At 35.6% G+C, this 18,613-nt stretch overlaps 1 protein-coding gene across 3 annotated transcripts; it reads right to left on the bottom strand.

Annotated features, from left to right (window-relative positions):
- Nucleotides 1–288: 288 nt before the first annotated feature.
- On the bottom strand, nt 289–8,459 carry LOC135092700 (uncharacterized). 3 transcript variants are annotated; one of them, XR_010263021.1, is made up of 6 exons: nt 8,213–8,459; nt 7,489–7,686; nt 6,993–7,200; nt 1,405–1,519; nt 954–1,093; nt 289–509 (listed from the first exon to the last, which is right to left on the bottom strand). XR_010263021.1 is itself a non-coding variant. In XM_063991337.1 (3 exons), exons 1-3 carry the CDS (start codon nt 7,197–7,199, stop codon nt 1,017–1,019), a joined length of 399 nt encoding a protein of 132 aa, XP_063847407.1. In that variant the 5' UTR covers nt 7,200–7,461; the 3' UTR covers nt 661–1,016. The 3 variants fall into 3 exon arrangements, 1 of the variants encoding a protein (XP_063847407.1); XR_010263018.1 differs by lacking the exons at nt 7,489–7,686; nt 8,213–8,459 and having other exon boundaries at nt 292–509; nt 6,993–7,460; XM_063991337.1 differs by lacking the exons at nt 289–509; nt 7,489–7,686; nt 8,213–8,459 and having other exon boundaries at nt 661–1,093; nt 6,993–7,461.
- Nucleotides 8,460–18,613: the final 10,154 nt, after the last annotated feature.

Here is an 18,613-nt window from a genome sequence, read left to right as displayed (position 1 = left end):
ACCTGTTGTGTAGTGAGCCCAGGGGAAGGTGAGGAATGTAGCAGTTACCAGGTTTGGTTTATTGGTGCCTATCACCAGTACAGACTCGAATCAACACAAAAGACTCGGTTTCGTAGTAACAGAATCCATCGAGCAAAGAATCACCACAACACTGTTTGCTACGACGGTCAACAGAGAATATTGCTTGCTGAGCATTTTATTAATTATTTCAAGAATAAGGAAACAGAGATATCAATACAGAGCAAAATTATTGAGTATACTAGCTATCTAATACAGAGGTCTATTCCCTAAACCATTATATAGTATCTGGAAGGTTCATTCTACTTGTCTTAACATATCGTAGTCGTCTTTGACAGTACCTCAGTCGCTGTGGTGAGAGAACAAAGGGTCTCTGAATGCTGGCCTTAGTTATGGTCCGCATGATTCCTGTCTTCATGCCTTACCTTCCTTGTTGACTGGGTTACAACGACTCTTCTACGGAAGCTGCTTCCTGTGTTAGAACAAGAGATCTTTCCAAATGGAAAGAAAAAAAATGATTAGCGAAAACAATGACAAGTATATTACGTTACGTACAAAAAATAAGTAAATAAGAAAAAGTTGAGATGAAAAAAAAAAAAACTACAATCAGTTTCTAGAATCATAAATGAATTTTATGTCACTTTGTTACCTTATCTACATCACTACCTTGTTATTTATGATTTTTTGTTTACTCCTTTTTCTTTCTTTAATTTCTTAGGGCGCTGCATTACGCAGTGGGAAAAAGCCAAGGCTGTGAGTGGAGAGAGAGAGAGAGAGAGAGAGAGAGAGAGAGAGAGAGAGAGAGAGAGAGAGAGAGAGAGAGAGAGAGAGAGAGCGGGGGGGGGGGGCGCACACACACACACACACACACACACACACACACACACACACACACACACACACACACACACACACACACACACACACACACTCACCAGCAGTGGTGCAATGAAGCAAATGAGGAACAGCGCAGCAGAACACAGGGCCACGGTCACCCCCTAAGTAGCGGGCTCTTTAGGGCGATTCGCTGTCCTCATAATCCTTGGTTTGCACGAGAAGTATTCACTGTAGGGACCTGGTATGGGAGGAAGGGGGAAAAGTAGTGAAACATCACCATAAGACAGGAACGCATCAACACCGCGGAAGCGAAACACGACTATAAGAGAGGAGCGTAAGAACACTGGAGGATTAAGAGGTCACCAAGAGAGAAGTGAAGTGATTAAAAAAAATTTTGAATGGTGCCACAACAACTACGGTCATGAGGCACAGAAATACTGGTAATGTTAAAATAAGTGATAAAACTAACAAGTAAGGAATATATAATTCGAATTTCCAGCGAGAGAGAGAGAGAGAGAGAGAGAGAGAGAGAGAGAGAGACTCACTCACCTGCCCTGGTCTCCGTCACTATGAACACAATGTACTCAGTGTCGCTTTCCAGACCCTTCCCTCCATGCCAGTCGCCTCCCACCACCACTAACTCCTCGGGGTCCTTGTCCTCCACCTGCGGAAGCCACGGCCATTAGTTTCATTCTCGGATTCACTCAACGGGGTCAAGCCTGCAACAGTAGCTCATAATCTTGCCTCATAAGAACAACAAATCCCTGCATACTCGCAAAACACACCTACGTACTTACGCATGTATATCCGTCTATGTATTCTTTATCCATTAATTGATTTAGTATTCTTATAAAGGTCCTTGTTGACGCGGCACTAACAACCTGATTACTTGAGCCTAACCCAGTCGTTCACTCCTCTCTCTTATTACCATTTTCTTCCTTTCTTTCTGAAATGTGACTGATTCAAGACTGGACCGACGGACTTCTCGTGCTTTCCAGTTTACTAGCCTTAAGGAATTTGTCAACGTCACCTTGTTATATTTTTTATACCACTTAAATACCTCTACCAGATCACCTCTTACTCTACGTTTATCTAACGAACGTAGATTTAGAAGCTTTAATCTCCAACTGACCTGTGTACATTCTGTTCGCCTTAGTCCGAGTCACGTGTCATCCTCATATTCCTACTTAGTAGTTAGTAATGCTTAGTGTACTAATGCCAATAGAAATAGGAAAAATATGTATACTGTCTTTTGTGGTCCTAGTCTCCGTTCTCAGTTTCCCCTTCAGTAAATAGTGAAAAGTGTCAACTACACACACACACACACACACACACACACACACACACATTATATTTTTTTTATATGTTTATTGACCACAGCAACAATGTACAAATAGAAATCTGATTAATAAATATTAATTTTTAAGACAATTCACAACCACTGTAGTCCATAAAAATAACTGATAGTAAAAGAAAACTAAAATTAGAACTAAAAACTAAAACAGAAGCATTAAACTAATGTAGATAAAACTGTAAAACGTACACTGATCTCAAATCTTAAACAATATTAAAGATGAAATCTAATACAACTAACACGATAAAAAAAAAAAAAAAAAAAAAAAAATTTACAATAACAAACAAAACTTAAAAGGATTATTTAGAAGAATATATAAGAAAGAGACCATAGGCAATATCAAAAGACACTATTACAAACGCGTGCAATAAAGACATCCTTCAATAAAAGACACAAATTGAACATAAAAAAGTAATAGCTAAAAAAGAACTCAAAACAATGGTAATCAAAACAAACTACCAACATTTCCTCAGAAAATCAACATACTATAAAAGGGTTATAAACACATCATGAAATTTATATATTATACAACGAACTAAAAACAATAATGATAAAAGCAACTATCAATATTTCTTACAAAACAACAACAACGAACTATATTAGGTCTTAAATACATCCAAAATTTTATATATTATACAACATCTTTCATTATTATCATATTTATCTGAGAATAGGTCTTGAATATTAGCAAAGTTATACATTTCTCTCAGATGTTCGGTGAGGATGCAGTGTTGTGTTACATGTGGTTCTGTTTGTATTTCACCACATGGACAAAGTCTTTCTTCTAATGGCAATCTTCCCCGACCCCTTCTGTTCCACCTTCCCACCTCTACTGCGAGGGAATGGGCGGACACACGGAACCTCGTGAACGCAGCTCGATGGTGTTCATTTACATGTGTCTTTCCTTTATATACTGAGTGAACAGAAAGGTCGGGGTTGATTTCTTTATACGTTATACGCTTTGATGAAGTTGAGTGTAAGATACCAACTTTTAACTCCCTGACTCCCTCTTCTATGTCATCGTGTACAACATGTAACAAGTTGTCTATATAAGCTCGAGTCTGGTAATCATGATTCATGGAAATCTTTAAGGACAGTGCAAGTGGGTCATCCTGCATTCTCTGTCTCTCCTTCCACATCTTAGAAAAGAAGTGTCTCTGCCTGCTCCTAACTAATGCCTGTAGAGGTGGATAACCAGTCTCCAGGTAGCAAACATCATTACACGTTGTAAGTCTCACGTCTAGTAAGCATTTAAGTGACCAATTGTAGAGTTTTATAACTGGCCTTAGATCCGCATTCAGCCAGGACTCACAGCCGTATAGAATAGCGGACATTAAACAAGCATCAAAAACGCGTTTTTTTATTTGAAAAGGAATATCATTATTCTTTTTTAAAAATGAAATAAATTTCATAACGTGACCCATCTTAGAATCGGCATGAGCCCTGACTGATGCTGAGACCGATCCATCAGCTGTGAAAGGGGAGCCCAGATATATATAGCGGGTGCACCGTTCAACCACTAACCCGTCAATATGTAGAGACTCGTTGTCCTCTGGAGTGCCGTGTATCACAAAGAATTTCGTCTTAGATGCGTTCACCTTCATTCCGTACTCCTCACAAAATCGTTTCGTGAGCGAAAGCTTCCTAATCATTCTATCACGCGATGTTGACAGCAGCACGGTGTCATCCATGAGTATCAGGACGTGTAACCATTTTAAAAAGCTGTCATCCTCACAGTTTTCTTTCACTAATTTAATCAAATCATTAACATAAATTACAAAAAGTAGGCAGGATGTTGGAGAGCCTTGGCGAACTCCCAGGGTGGTAGCGAAAACTGCGGTACCAATGACACTCTCGGTCACACTATACATGGCTCCAATAACACCCAACATCACCACTCCACAACCTAAACGTTTCAAAATTCGTATTAAAATATGCCTTGGCACCAAATCGTATGCTTGGCTAAAATCAATAAAAGTAACAAATAATTTCTTTTTCTTCTTTCTGGCTAAATCAGTTAAAATACGCAACGTCACAACGTGCTCTAGACAACCGCGTCCTCTTTGTGCCCCCGCTTGTTCCCGATACGGCGTGAACCAACGTTCTAACCTCGAACACAACACCATATCAAATAATTTGGAAATGCTGTTTATTATACTAATGCCTCTATAGTTTCTTGCGTCTCTCTGGTCACCTTTTTTGTGTATGGTGAAAACTTTAGCCCTAGTCCAAGATACAGGATACTGTGCTGTAGTAAAAACCATATTAAACAGTGATACGATGAGCATTAGCCAGTGAAGAGGTAACAACTTCAAAACTCCAGGTGCAATACCGTCCGGACCACAAGCTTTGTCCGCTTTAATATTATTAACCTGAGTACTGACCTCGCCAAGGGTGATCGGATCATCTAAAACAGGAATCGAAACCGACGAGTCCCTGTATTCTTCAGTGATATTATTTCTGGCAGCACCCATTAATTCTTCATAGAAATTCTTAAATTCTTCATCAGTAGGCCTGACACCTGTACGGGTATCCTCCTGCAAACAACCTTTCCAATTAATGGCCTGCCACACTCTTCTATCATCCCTGTCTAGAAGCAGCCTGTCCCAGCGGGCCAGGCTGCTGTCACTCTGAGTACTGACTCGACCCTCATCCCTCACTACACGGCTGCTTCTCGCACACTCATACAAGACATCAGAAATATTTTGGGCAAAGTTGTTTACATCATTTACATTTTCATAATTAGATACATCAAGACTATTCACATTTACAAGAAATGTATCATGACTAACGTGAGAAAACTTTACGGGTCTGCGCACCAGTGGATCACGCTCCTCACTACTGATTAGTGACGCATGACCACCAAGATAACAAGCTCTCTTGTACAAACAGTCTATACTAATAGGTGGAACTTTAACATCTATGCTGATTGGAGCATGATCCGATGGCAAGCTTTCCACATTATGTACACGAAAGGACTTAACGTTACTGATAGCTTCGCATGACACCAAGCACACATCGAGTTCCGAAATCCAATTTTCACCTTTGCGATATGTTTTCCCACTTTTGAAATAGTTAGTTGGTGTTTTTAGATTATTTACAACCAGTAACTTGTTGTCTATACATATTGAGGATAACACGTACGCATTCTCGTTAGGGTTGTTCACACAGTCCGAAACAACAGGGTACTCGTAGGAGTGAGCATTCGGCATTTCACTTAAGGCGGGTAGCTCACGAACATATTTACCAAACTTACAGTTCAGATCTCCCATTAGTAAGTACTGACAGTCACTATCACTGACCCTCTCTTGAATGGCTGCAAACGACTGCTGTGTAAAATACTCAGAATCATATGGCGGAATATAACAAAAGCCAAAAATTACATAAGGAACACATCGGAGCTTCAGCCATATCTGATCATTAGTACTATAATCAATGCTAGTTACGTGATTTGCTAAGTAATTCTTCACCATGACAACCACTCCTCCTCGATGGGAAGAAACACTGTTCACACGTCTAAAAGTTACATATCCAGGCAAGTTTACATTCAGTGGTGTTTTCGTCTCACTTAAGCTGATAATATCATAATCCAACAGGAGTGTCTGCACATGTGATTTTTCCAACTTAGTTTTTACTGCATTAATATTCCATGCCATAATTTTGACATATTTCTCACCTTGTCGCTGTGGTCTTTCTAAAAAGACATCAAGCTAAATCTGTCGATCACTTCTCTGTCTCTATACAATTGACGTTCCTTGTAATTGATGTAGATGTTACAACCAGCATTCTCGGGTTTTTCTTTCTCTGTTTTCTCTGCGTCTTTTAATCGCTTCCACTCTTCCCTTACTGCTGGATGCGTATCTTTCTTTACAAAAATCCGCTTGAATGTCTCACCGGCGTCTTTCAGGTGTTTTGCTCGTTCCAGCACGGCGTCACGGTCCTCTCGAGAAGCCACTGTGACCAGAACGGGTCGGCGCCGCCCTCCCGCTCGTCCCAGACGTCGTGAAGTCCTTACGCCCACTGACGAGCCAATCGCTGTCCACACTTTCTGGATTTTTGCACCATCAGTAGTAGCGCCTTCCAGACTTTCCTGATCTTCAGGAATGCCGAGTAATACAAGGTTGCATTCCCTTGCTTTCCGGTCTATATCCTCTAGGAATCTCTGCTGTCTTGCAATGACCTCCTGCTGCTTAGTCACTTGGTCTTGTAATTCTCGTACTTGCCGATTAATGGGGCTATCTGGAGATTTGAGAGCCTTTTTTATGTCTGCAACTTCGGCGATCAGTGCTGTCAACTGTGTCACTACTGCCAGGTTTGCATCATCAGATTCTGGTGCTGACAGTATACTCTGTATCAAATCTTCCTTACGAATTGTGTTCAGTTGATGCTGTGACAGCTTTCTAAGTTCAGCCAGCGGTCTCAGAGCCATAATTATCAAAAGGAAGAACTCAAGATCGTAAAGAGTGACAATCAAAGAAGCGTCTCCGTTGCCTGGCAACACAGTGACGTCATAAGACTTTAGTGCGCATGCGCAGAACTGGGCCGTCGGGACAAGGGGGGTGTTAGCCTGGGATACCAACTTTTAAGGCTAAATTTCGGCTAAGTCCAACACCCTTCATGCACCCGAACTGCACCAACGTTCTCTTACATGATAGAAGAAGGTCAGATTGAGGTAGGCAGGCAGGCAGGCAGGCAGAGGGCAGGCCAGTCTAGAATTTACTGCAGGGAGAGGCAGGTCGGGCAGGCAGGCTGGCCACACACACACACACACACACACACTTACCACCTCGATCTTTGCCACAATTCGCAACGAGTGATCGTTTTGGCCTGGATCAGCGGAACGACTATTCCTCCTCTTTGCCTGCGCCTCCTTCCTTTCCTTCTCCCTTTCCATGCGAACCATTACCAGTGCTTTCTCCTCAGTGTCTTGCTTCCTTGTGTGATGTTCGTCGCCGCCGCCGCTGTATTTCCTCAACAATATCCAGTGCATTCTGCCAGCAGTAACCAATCACTGAGTGGGTTAGGGTACGAGCAGAGCATGACCGGCGGGATAAACACATGAACTTTGGCTTTTTTCGCAGCACACACACACACACACACACACACACACACTCAAATAAATACGTATAGTATAAATAGAACTTCATATGAGCAAAATATAAGACTCTCTCTCTCTCTCTCTCTCTCTCTCTCTCTCTCTCTCTCTCTCTCTCTCTCTCTCTCTCTCTCTCTCTCTCTCTGACACACACACACACACACACACACACAGTCACACAGACCCTGGAGGGTTCTGCAGGACGGGCAGCTGGATGGTGATGGTGATGTCTTGTTGTTGTCTGGAGTTCTGTCTTTTCCAGCACTCGTGGCTTCTCTGGTTCCGTCCATTCTTCAAGTGTCGTCAGTATGTCACAGTGCACTGTTGCAAAGCACTCCTTCCCTTCTAACGTGTACTTTTTGCCTGGAGTCAGGTGAGCAAACTGCGGCGGGAGAAGAGGTGAAGTTAAGGGCAATATTATGAGACACTTCTGCGCCACACCTCCGCTACATTCAAAAGGCTGTATATAGGTGAAGTTACGTGAGTTTTTAAGGCCGATTTTTATCTATTTATTTATTCTTTCTCTCTCTTTTGAATCAAGCAAATCATCTCTGTGACTTTTGAGAATAGTCGTGGTGAGAGAGCAAAAGCGTTTCTGAACACAGATATTTAGCCTGTAGATCTTGCACCGCCAGGCATGTCAAGGTCCCTTTTCTGAAATGCGTTTGGTTTCTCATAAAGACTGTTTTCAAAAGCCATAGAGATAATACGCCGGGTTTTCATGGGTCTTTTGTTCATCAGTAGTACAAAATTCTTGTTAGACTATCATTAGAATCAAAATCACTTTAGCAATTGCCAGTGACGCCTAGTAAGAGTCGAGCTGAGACGCCGAAACGTTTCACAATGTGGTTCTGTAATCACGCGAGGAGTTTGCGTTTGTGCGTCAGTGGGTAAGACCTTTGACATACTTTGATTTCAGTATCGGTGACATTTTTCTCAGTGCTCTTGTCTCCATCCAAGAATGTGAGTGTGTAGTAACCAGGGTTGCCATTGTTACTGCGAAGTCAGTTCCAAGTGAAGCGCAGGGTTGTTTTTTGCGTCGATCTCTCCCCTAGTCCTTGGATTCCAATAGCCTGCGTGGGGAAAAATTAAAGCTCACTTGAGGTCAGGAAACTAACCTGATCATAGTGACGCAGACTGTTTGAAACACACACACACACACACACACACACACACACACACACACACACACACACACATTTTTGTATTTATTATTTATTTATTTATTTTATTTATTCTAAATTTATTCTAAATATTATTCAAAATCGCTTTTGTTGCCACAAATCTTTATTGAGAAAAATAAATAAATAAATTAAAAATACGATTTTTATTTTTTTTATTTTTGTTATTCATCTTCATAGGTACCGAGAAGCCAATATTGTGGAAAAATTCTGGAAAATTATGTGAAATAAGAACATTATTAAAAAAGTTAATTTTAGCTTTTTTTTGGACTGTTATGTACCAAACCCTAAAGTGCATGCAAAGCCACCTATATTGGGATATTAAAAGACATTACCAGAAACTTGTCTTTTGAGTGTTTTTTCAGCATATTAAGCACCAAAACGATAAATAATATGGAGGTCACTCTATATATGGAATCCAAACAACATTACTGAAAATGTATCTTTTCGTTGTATTACGTAGAAAAACGCTAAAACGGATGCAAACAAACCAATATGAAGAAATAGAATAACATTACCAAAAAGGCATATTTTGAGTGTCTTTGAGTTTGTTACCTACAATAAACGAAAAAATGGATGCAAAGCACTCTATATTGCTAAACAAAAGGACATTACGGGAAACATGTATAATGAGTGTCTTATAGTTTCACAAGAACCTCAAGGCAAAAAACGCAAAAAACTCGTGTATATAGAGAAGTTTCTTAGATACCAAAATGCTGAAACTCATAAATAACACTCTTCATTGAGAAAATGAACAACCTTACCAAATGCGTGAATTTATAGAGTTTTTTTTCACATTCTTAGTTACCAAAACCCCAAATAGCATGCGAATCTACGGTTATGTGGGAAAAAAAATAACATTACCAGAAGTGCCTTTTGAGATTTTTTTTTTTTTCAGCGTGTCAAGCAATAAATCACTAAAAAGCAGGGCAGTCACATTACATGGGAATAAAACCAACTTTTACCAAGAATTAGCCTTTAAGTGTTTTTGAGCTCCTTACGTACCAAAACGCTAAAACGCATGCAAAACACTCTTTATGGAGAAACAGAATAACATTATCAAAAACATGTGTTTTAAGTGTTTTTGATCATGTTACCTATAAAAACGCTTAAATATATGGAAATAACATTATGTTTTAGAAACGAAAAGACATTACGAGAAACGTAATATTTTTAAGTGAGTGTTTTTAAAGTTCCTTAAGTACCAAAACGTTAAAACCGACAAATAACACTCTTTATAGAGAAAAAGAAGAGATAAATAGATAAAAAAATAGATTTTTTTTCTTATTGATGTTCATAAGTACCGATATGCCAAAATTCAAGGAAATTATGCAGAAATAAGAACATTATCGAAAAAGTTCATTTTAGCTTTTTTTCGGAGTTATGCACCAAACCCTAAAGTATATGCAGAGCCACCTATATGGGGAAATTAAACGACTTTACAAGAAACCTGTCTTTTGAGTGTTTTTCGGCATGTTAGGCACCAAAACGTTAATTAATATGAAAGTCACTCTAGATGGAAATCCAAAACAAAATTACTAAAAACGTGTCTTTTCAAAGTTTTACATAATAAAGCGCTAAAACGGATGCAAACCAACCAATATGAAGAAATAGAATAACATTAACAAAAAGATATATTTTGAGTGTTTTTGAGCTTGTTACATAAAAAAAAAAAAACGCGAAAATGGATACAAAGCACTCTATATTAGGAAACAAAAGGACATAACGAGAAACGTGTATAATGAGTGTTTTATAGTTTCACAAGAATCACAAGGCAAAAAACGCAAAAACTCGTGTGTATGGAGAAGTTTCTAAGATACCAAAATGCTGAAACTAATGAATAACACTCTTAATTAAGAAACAGTACAACCTTACTACTTTGAGTGCTTTCCACATTCTTAGTTACCAAAACCCCAAATTGCACACGAAACTAGCTTTATGTGAGAAAAAAATGACATTACCAGAAAAGTGTCCCTTGAGTGTTTTTGAGCGAGTTAGGCAATAAAGCACTAAAAAGCAGGGCAATCACATTACATGGGAATAAAAACCAACTTTTACCAATACCTTGCCTGTAAGTGTTTTTGAGCTCATTACATACCAAAACGCTAAAACGCATGCAAAAAACTTTTTATGGAGAAACAGAATAACATTACCAAAAACATGTATTTTGAGTGTTTTTTTATCATGTTAACTATAAAAACGCCTAAATACATGCAAATAATCTTATGTTTGGTTAAAGAAAGGACAACGAGAAACGTGTAAAATGAGTGTTTTTAAGTTCCTTAAGTACCAAAAAGCTAAAACCCACAAATAACACTCTTTATTTAGAAAAAAAATAAAATAAATAAAAATAAATAAAACAATAGGGATTTTTTTTTTTTTTTGTTATTCATCTTCATAGGTAGAGAGATGCCAAAATTCTGGGAAAATTCAGTGCAATTATATGATAAAAGAATATTATAAAAAAAAAGTTACTTTTAGCTTTTTTTTCGGACTTATGTACCAAACCATAAAGTGCTTGCAAAGCCTCCTATATGAGGAAATTAAACGACCTTACCAGAAATCTGCCTTTTGAGTGTTTTTCAGCATGTTAGGCACTAAAACGATAAATAATAAGGAATCCAAAACAAAATTACTGAAAACGTGTCTTCTCTGTGTTTTACGTAGAAAAACGCTAGAACGGATGCAAACCAACCAACATCAAGACATAGAAAAACTTTACCAAAAAGGTATATTTTGAGTGTTATTGAGCTTGTTACCTAAAAAAAAACGCGAAAATTGATGCAAAGCACTCTATATTGGAAAAGAAAAGGACATTACAAAGAAAGTGTATAATAAGTGTTTTATAGTTCAAAAGAACCACAAGGCAAAAAACGCAAAAACTCGTGTATATGGAGAAGTTTCCTAGATACCAAAATGCTGAAACTCATGAATAACACTCTTAATTGAGAAACAGAACAACCTTACTAAATGCGTGTATTTTGAGTGCTTTTCACATTCTTAGTTACCAAAAACCCAAAATGCTTGCGAAACCAGCTTTATGTGGTAAAAAAAAAATGACATTTTCAGAAAATTGTCTCTTGAGTGTTTTTGAGCGTGATAGGCAATAAAACACTAAAAAGCAGGGCAATCACATTACATGGGAATAAAACCAATGTTTACCAAGAACTTGCCTTTAAGTGTTTTTGAGCTCCTTATATACCAAAACGCTAAAACGCATGGAAAACACACTTTATGGAGAAACAGAATAACATTACCAAAAACATGTATTTTGAGTGTTTTTTATCATGTTACCAATAAAACGCTTAAATACATGCTAAGAACCCTATTTGTGGGAAAGGAAAGGACATTACGAGAAACGTGTATTATGAGTGTTTTTTTAAATTCATTAATTACCAAAAAGCTAAAACCCACAAATAACATTCTCTATTGAGAAAAAATAAATAAATATATAAAAAAAAATACGATATGTTTTTTTTCTTTCTTATTCATCTTCACAGGTACCGAGATGCCAAAATTCGGGCAAAATTCTGGAAATTTAGTGAAATAAGAACATGATAAAAAAAGTTAATTTTAGCTAAAAACCCATGCAAAGCAACCTATATGGGGAAATTAAATGTCTTTGCCAGAAAACTGTCTTATGAGTGTTTTTCAGCATGCTAGGCACCAAAACGATGAATAACATGGAAGTCACTCTATATGGGAATCCAAAACAAAATTAGTGAAAACATGTCTATTCGGTGTTTTACGTAGAAAAACGCTAAATTGGATGCAAACCAATCAATATGAAAAAATGGAATAACATTACCAAAAAATATATATTTTGAGTGTTTTTGAGCTTGTTACCTACAAAAAAGGTGAAAATTGATGCAAAGCACTCCCTATTGGGAAGCAAAAGGACATAACGAGAAACGTGTATAATGAGTGTCTTATTATTTTCGGGCAAAAGAACTTGTGGTTCAAAAGAACCAAAAGGCAAAAAACGCAAAAACTCGTGTATAGTAAGAATTTTTTTAGATACCAAAATGCTGAAACTCATGAATAACAATCTTAATTGAGAAATAGAACAACCTTACCAAATGTGTGTATTTTCAGTGTTTTACACATTATTAGCAAAATCTTAAAAAGTATGCTTTATGTGGAAAAAAAATGACATTACTAGAAGTGTCTTTTGAGTGTTTTTGAGCCTGTTAGGCAATAAAGCACTAAAAAGCAGTGCAATCACATTACATGGGAATAAAACGAACTTATACCAAGAACTTGCCATTATGTGTTTTTGAGCTCCTTACATACCAAAACGCAAAAACGCATGCAAAACACTCCTTTATGGAGAAGCTTAAAAATATTACAGAAAACATGTGTTTTAAGTGGTTTTGATCATGTTACCTATAAAAACGCTTAAATACATGCAAAGAATCCTAACTTTGAGAAACGAAAGGACATTACAAGAAACGTGTATTATGACTGTTTTTAAGTTCCTTAAGTACCAAAACGTTAAAACCCACAAATAACACTCTTTAAAGAGAAAAAATAAAAAACATTTTTTTTAAATTTTTAAAACATTTAAAAAAAATAGCATTTTTTTTTTTATTGATTTTCATAGGTACCGAAATGCCAAAATTCTGCCAAAATTCAGGGAATTTATGTGGAAATAAGAACATTATAAAAAAAAAGTTAATTATAGCTTTTCTTTCGGATTGTTATGTAACAAGCCATGAAGTGCATGCAAAGTCACCTATATGAGGAAATTAAACGACTTTACCAGAAACCTGTCTTTTCAATGTTTTTCAGCATGTTAAGCACCAAACCGATAAATAATATGGAAGTCAGTCAATATGTGAATCCAAAACAAAATTACTGAAAACGTGTCTTTTCAGTGTTTTACGTAGAAAAAAACGCTTAAACTAATGCAAACCAACGAATATGAAGAAATAGAATAACATTACCAAAAAGTGTTTTTGAGCTTTTTCCCTACAAAAAACGCGAAAATGGATGGAAAACACTCTATACTGGGAAGCAAAAGGACATTACGAGAAACGTGTATAATGAGCGTTTTATAGATTCACAAGAATCACAAGGCAAAAAATGCAAAAACTCGTGTATAGAGAGAAGTTTCTTACATACCAAAATGCTGAAATACATGAATAACATATTTAATTGAGAAACAGAACTACCTTACCAAATGTGTGTATTTTAAGTGTTTTTCACATTCTTAGTTACGAAAATCCAAAATTACATGCGAAACTAGCCTTATTTGGGAAAAAAAATGAAAATGGAATGGAAAACACTCTATACTGGGAAGCAAAAGGACATTACGAGAAACGTGTATAATGAGCGTTTTATAGATTCACAAGAATCACAAGGCAAAAAATGCAAAAACTCGTGTATAGAGAGAAGTTTCTTACATACCAAAATGCTGAAATACATGAATAACATATTTAATTGAGAAACAGAACTACCTTACCAAATGTGTGTATTTTAAGTGTTTTTCACATTCTTAGTTACGAAAATCCAAAATTACATGCGAAATTAGCCTTATTTGGGAAAAAAAATGACATCAGAAAAGTGTCTTTTGAGTGTTTTTGAGCGTGATATGGAACAAAGCACTAAAAAGCAGAACAATCACATTATATGGGAATAAAATCAACTTTTACGAAGAACTTGCCTTTAAGTGTTTTTAACTCCTTACATACCAAAACGCTAAAACGCATACAAAACACATTTTATGGAGAAACAGAATAACATTACCAAAAACATGTTTTTTGAGTGTTTGTGATCATGTTATCTATAAAAACGCTTAAATACATGCAAAGAACTTTATGTTTGGAAAACGAAAGGACATTACGAGAAACGTGAGCGTTTTTAAGTTCCTTAAGTACCAAAAACCTAAAACCCACAAATAACACTCTTTATAGAGAAAAAATAAATAAATAAAATAATTTTTTTTTTTTTTGTTATTCATTTTCATAGGTACTGAGATGCCAAAATTCTGGCAAGATTCTTTGGGAATCGAAAACAAAATTACTGAAAACGTGTGTTTTCGGTGTTTTACGTAGAAAAACGATAAAACGGATGAAAAACCAACCAATATGAAAAAATAGAATAACATTACCAAAAATGTATATTTTGAGTGTTTTTGAGCTTGTTACCTACAAAAAACGCGAAAATGGATGCAAAGCACTCCGTATTGGGACACAAAATGACATTACGAGAAACGTGTATAATGAGTGTCTTATTATTTTTGCCCAAAAGAACTTGTGGTTCACAAGAACCACAAGGCAAAAAACGCAAAAACCCGTGTATATAAAGAACTTTCTTAAATACCAAAATAATGAAACTCATGAATAACAATCTTAATTGAGAAACAGAACAACCTTAAAACCAACTTTTACCAAAAACTTGCCTTTAAGTGTTTTTTAACTCCATCCATACTAAAACGCTAAAACGCATGCAAAACAACCTTTATGGAAAAACAAAATAACATTACCAAAAAACATGAATTTTAAGTGTTTTTGATGATGTTACCTATGAAAACGCTTAAACACATGCAAAGAACCCCAAGTTTGTGAAACGAAAGGATATTACGAAAAATGTGTATTATGAGAGGTTTTAAGTTCCATAAGTACTGAAAAAGCTTCTGTCAAAATTCAGGGAAATTAAATAAAAAAAAATTATCAAAAAAAAAAATTTTAGCTATTTTTCCGGATTTATGTACCAAATCATGAAGTGCATGCAAAGCCACCTATATGGGAAAATTACACGACTTTTCCAGGTACCTGTCTTTTGAGTGTTTTTTTTTTTTTTTTTTAAATTTCAACAATATTACTGATAACGTGTCTTTTAAGAGATTTACGAAGAAAAACGCTAAAATGGATGCAAACCAACCAATATGAAGAAATAGAATAACATTACCAAAAAGATATATTTTGAGAGTTTTTAAGCTTATTACCTACAAAAATGCAAAAATGGATGGAAAGCACTCTATATTAGGAAACAAAAGAACATTACGAGAAACGTCTGTAATGAGTGTTTTATAGTTTCACAAGAACCACAAGGCAATAAACGCAAAAACTCGTGTATATAAAGAAGTTTCTTACATACCAAAATGATGAAATGAATGAATAACACTTTTAATCGAGAAAGAGAAGTACCTTACCAAATTGTGTATTTTGAGTGTTTTTCACATTCTTAGTTACGAAAATGCCAAATTATATGCGAAACTAGCTTTATTTGGGAAAAAAAATTACATTTCTAGAAAAGTGTTTTTTGAGTGTTTTTGAGCGTGATATGCAACAAAGCACTAAAAAGCAGAACAATCACATTACATGGTAATAAAACCAACTTTTAGGAAGAACTTGCTTTTAAGTGTTTTTAATTCCTTACATACCAAAACGCTAAAACGCATGCAAAACACCCTTTATGGAGAAACAGAATAACATTACCAAAAACATGTATTTTGAGTGTTTTTGATCATGTTACCTATAGAAACGCTTAAAAACATGTAAAGAACCCTATGTTTGTATAACAAAAGGACATTACGAAAATCGTGTATTATGAGTGTTTTTAAGTTCCTTAAGTACCAAAAAGCTAAAACGCACAAATAACATTCTTTATACAGAAAAAATAAATAAATAAAAAAAAATTTATAAAAAAAAGTAACAAAAAGCTACAACTCAAAAATAACACTTTATAGAGAAAATTTTTTTTTTCGTTATTCATTTTCATAGCTACCGAGATACCATAATTCTGGAAAAATTCATGGAAATTTTGTAAAAAAAAAAAAAATTATTACAAAAAAATAATTTTAGCTTTTTTCCGGAGTTATGTACCAAACCCTGAAGTGCATGCAAAGCAACCTATATGGGGAAATTACACGACTTTACCAGAAACCTGTCTTTTGTGTGTTTTTTGAGCAATTTCAACAATATTACTGAAAACGTGTCTTTTCAGTGATTTACGTAGAAAAACGCTAAAACGGATGGAAACCAACCAATATGAAGAAATAGGATAACATTAACAAATAGATTTATTGTGATGTGTTTTTGAGCTTGTTACCTAAAAAAAATGGAAAAATGGATGGAAAGCACTCTATATTGGGAAAGAAAAGGACATTACGAGAAACGTGTATAATGAGTGTTTTATAGTTTCACAAGAACCACAAGGCAAAAAAATAAAAAACTCGTGCACATAGAGAAGTTTCTTACATACCAAAATGCTGAAACTCATGAATAACACTTTTAATTGAGATACAGAACTACCTAACCAAATGTGTGTATTAGAGAAATTTCTTACATACCAAAATGGTGAAACTCATGAATAACACTTTTAATTAAGAAACAAAACAACCTTACGCCTGTATTTTGAGTGTTTTTCACATTCTTAGTTACCAAAACCCCAAATTTCATGCTAAACTAGCTCTATGTGGGAAAAAAATAATATTTCCTGAAAAGTGTCTTTCGAGTGTTTTTTTTAACGTGTTAGGCAACAAAGCACTAAAAAGCAGGGCAATATCATTACATGGGAATAAAACCAACTTTTACGAAAAACTTGCCTTTATTTGTTTTTGAGCTCATAAACCAAAATGCTAAAACGCATGGAAAACACCTTTTATGGACAAACGGAATAACCTCACCAAAAACTTGTATTTTGAGTGTTTTTGATCGTTAACTATAAAAACGCTTAAATACATGCAAAGAACCTTATACTTGGGAAACGAAATGACATTACGAGAAACGTGTATTATGAGTGTTTTTAAGTTCTTTAAGTACCTAAAACCCACAAATAACACTCTTTATATAGAAAAATAAATAAATAAAAATTAAAAAAATAGGATTTTTTTTTATACATCTTCATAGGTACCGAGATGCTAAAATTCTGGGAAAATTCAGGGCTATTATATGATAAAAGAAAATTATGAAAAAAAAGTTTATTTTAGCTTTTTTTCGGACTGTTATGTACCAAACCCTAAAAGTGCATGCAAATCCTCCTATATGGGGAAATTAAACGTCTTTGCCAGAAAACTGTCTGATGAGTGTTTTTCAGTATGTTAGGCACCATAACGATAAATAACATGCAAGTCACTCTATATGGGAATGCAAAACAAAATTACTGAAAACGTGTCTTTTCGGTGTTTTACGTAGAAAAACGCTAAAACGTATGCAAACCAACCAATAATAAGAAATAAAATAACATTACCAAAAAAGTATATTTTGAGTGTTTTTGAGCTTGTTACCTACAAAAAACGCGAAAAGGGATGCAAAGCACTCCCTATTGGGAAACAAAAGGACATTACGAGAAACGTGTATAATGAGTGTCTTTTTATTTTCGAGAAAAAGAACTTGTGGGTCACAAGAACCACAAGGGAAAAAACGCAAAAACTCTTGTATATAAAGAAGTTTCTTAGATACCAAAATGCTGAAACTCATGAATAATAATATTAATTGAGAAACAGAACAACCTTACCAAATGCGTGTATTTTGAGTTTTTTTCACATTCTTAGCAAAACCCCAAATAGCATGCGAAACTAGCTTTATGTGGAAAAAAAAAAAATGACATTACCAGAAGTGTCTTTTGAGTGTTTTTGAATGTGTTAGGCAATAAAGCACTAAAAAGCAGGGCAATCACATTACATGGGAATAAAATCAACTTTTACCAAGAATTTGCCTTCAAGTGCTTTTTGACCCCCTTACATACCAAAACGCTAAAACGTATGCAAAACACTCCTTTATGGAGAAGCAGAATAACATTACTAAAAACATGTGTTTTAAATATTTTTGATCATGTTACCTATAAAAACGCTTAAATACATGCAAAGAACCCGATGTTTGGGAAACGAAAGGACATTACGAGAAACATGTATTATGACAGTTTTTAAGTTCCTTAAGTACCAAAACATTAAAACACACAAATAACACTCTTTATAGAGAAAAAAATAGCATTTTTTTTTTTGGTATTGATTTTCATAGGTACCAAGATGCCAAAAATCTTCCAAAATTCAGGGAATTTATGTGGAAAAAAGAACATTATCAAAAAAGATAATAATAGCTTTTTTTCGGATTTTTATGTTCCAAATGCTAAAGTGTATTCAACCAATATAAGTAAGTTAAACGACTTTACCAGAAACCTGTG

Source organism: Scylla paramamosain, chromosome 3, assembly GCF_035594125.1.
Source record: "Scylla paramamosain isolate STU-SP2022 chromosome 3, ASM3559412v1, whole genome shotgun sequence".
NCBI classification, from domain to species: Eukaryota; Metazoa; Arthropoda; class Malacostraca; order Decapoda; family Portunidae; genus Scylla; species Scylla paramamosain.
This window is presented reverse-complemented; position numbering and strand designations above follow the sequence as displayed.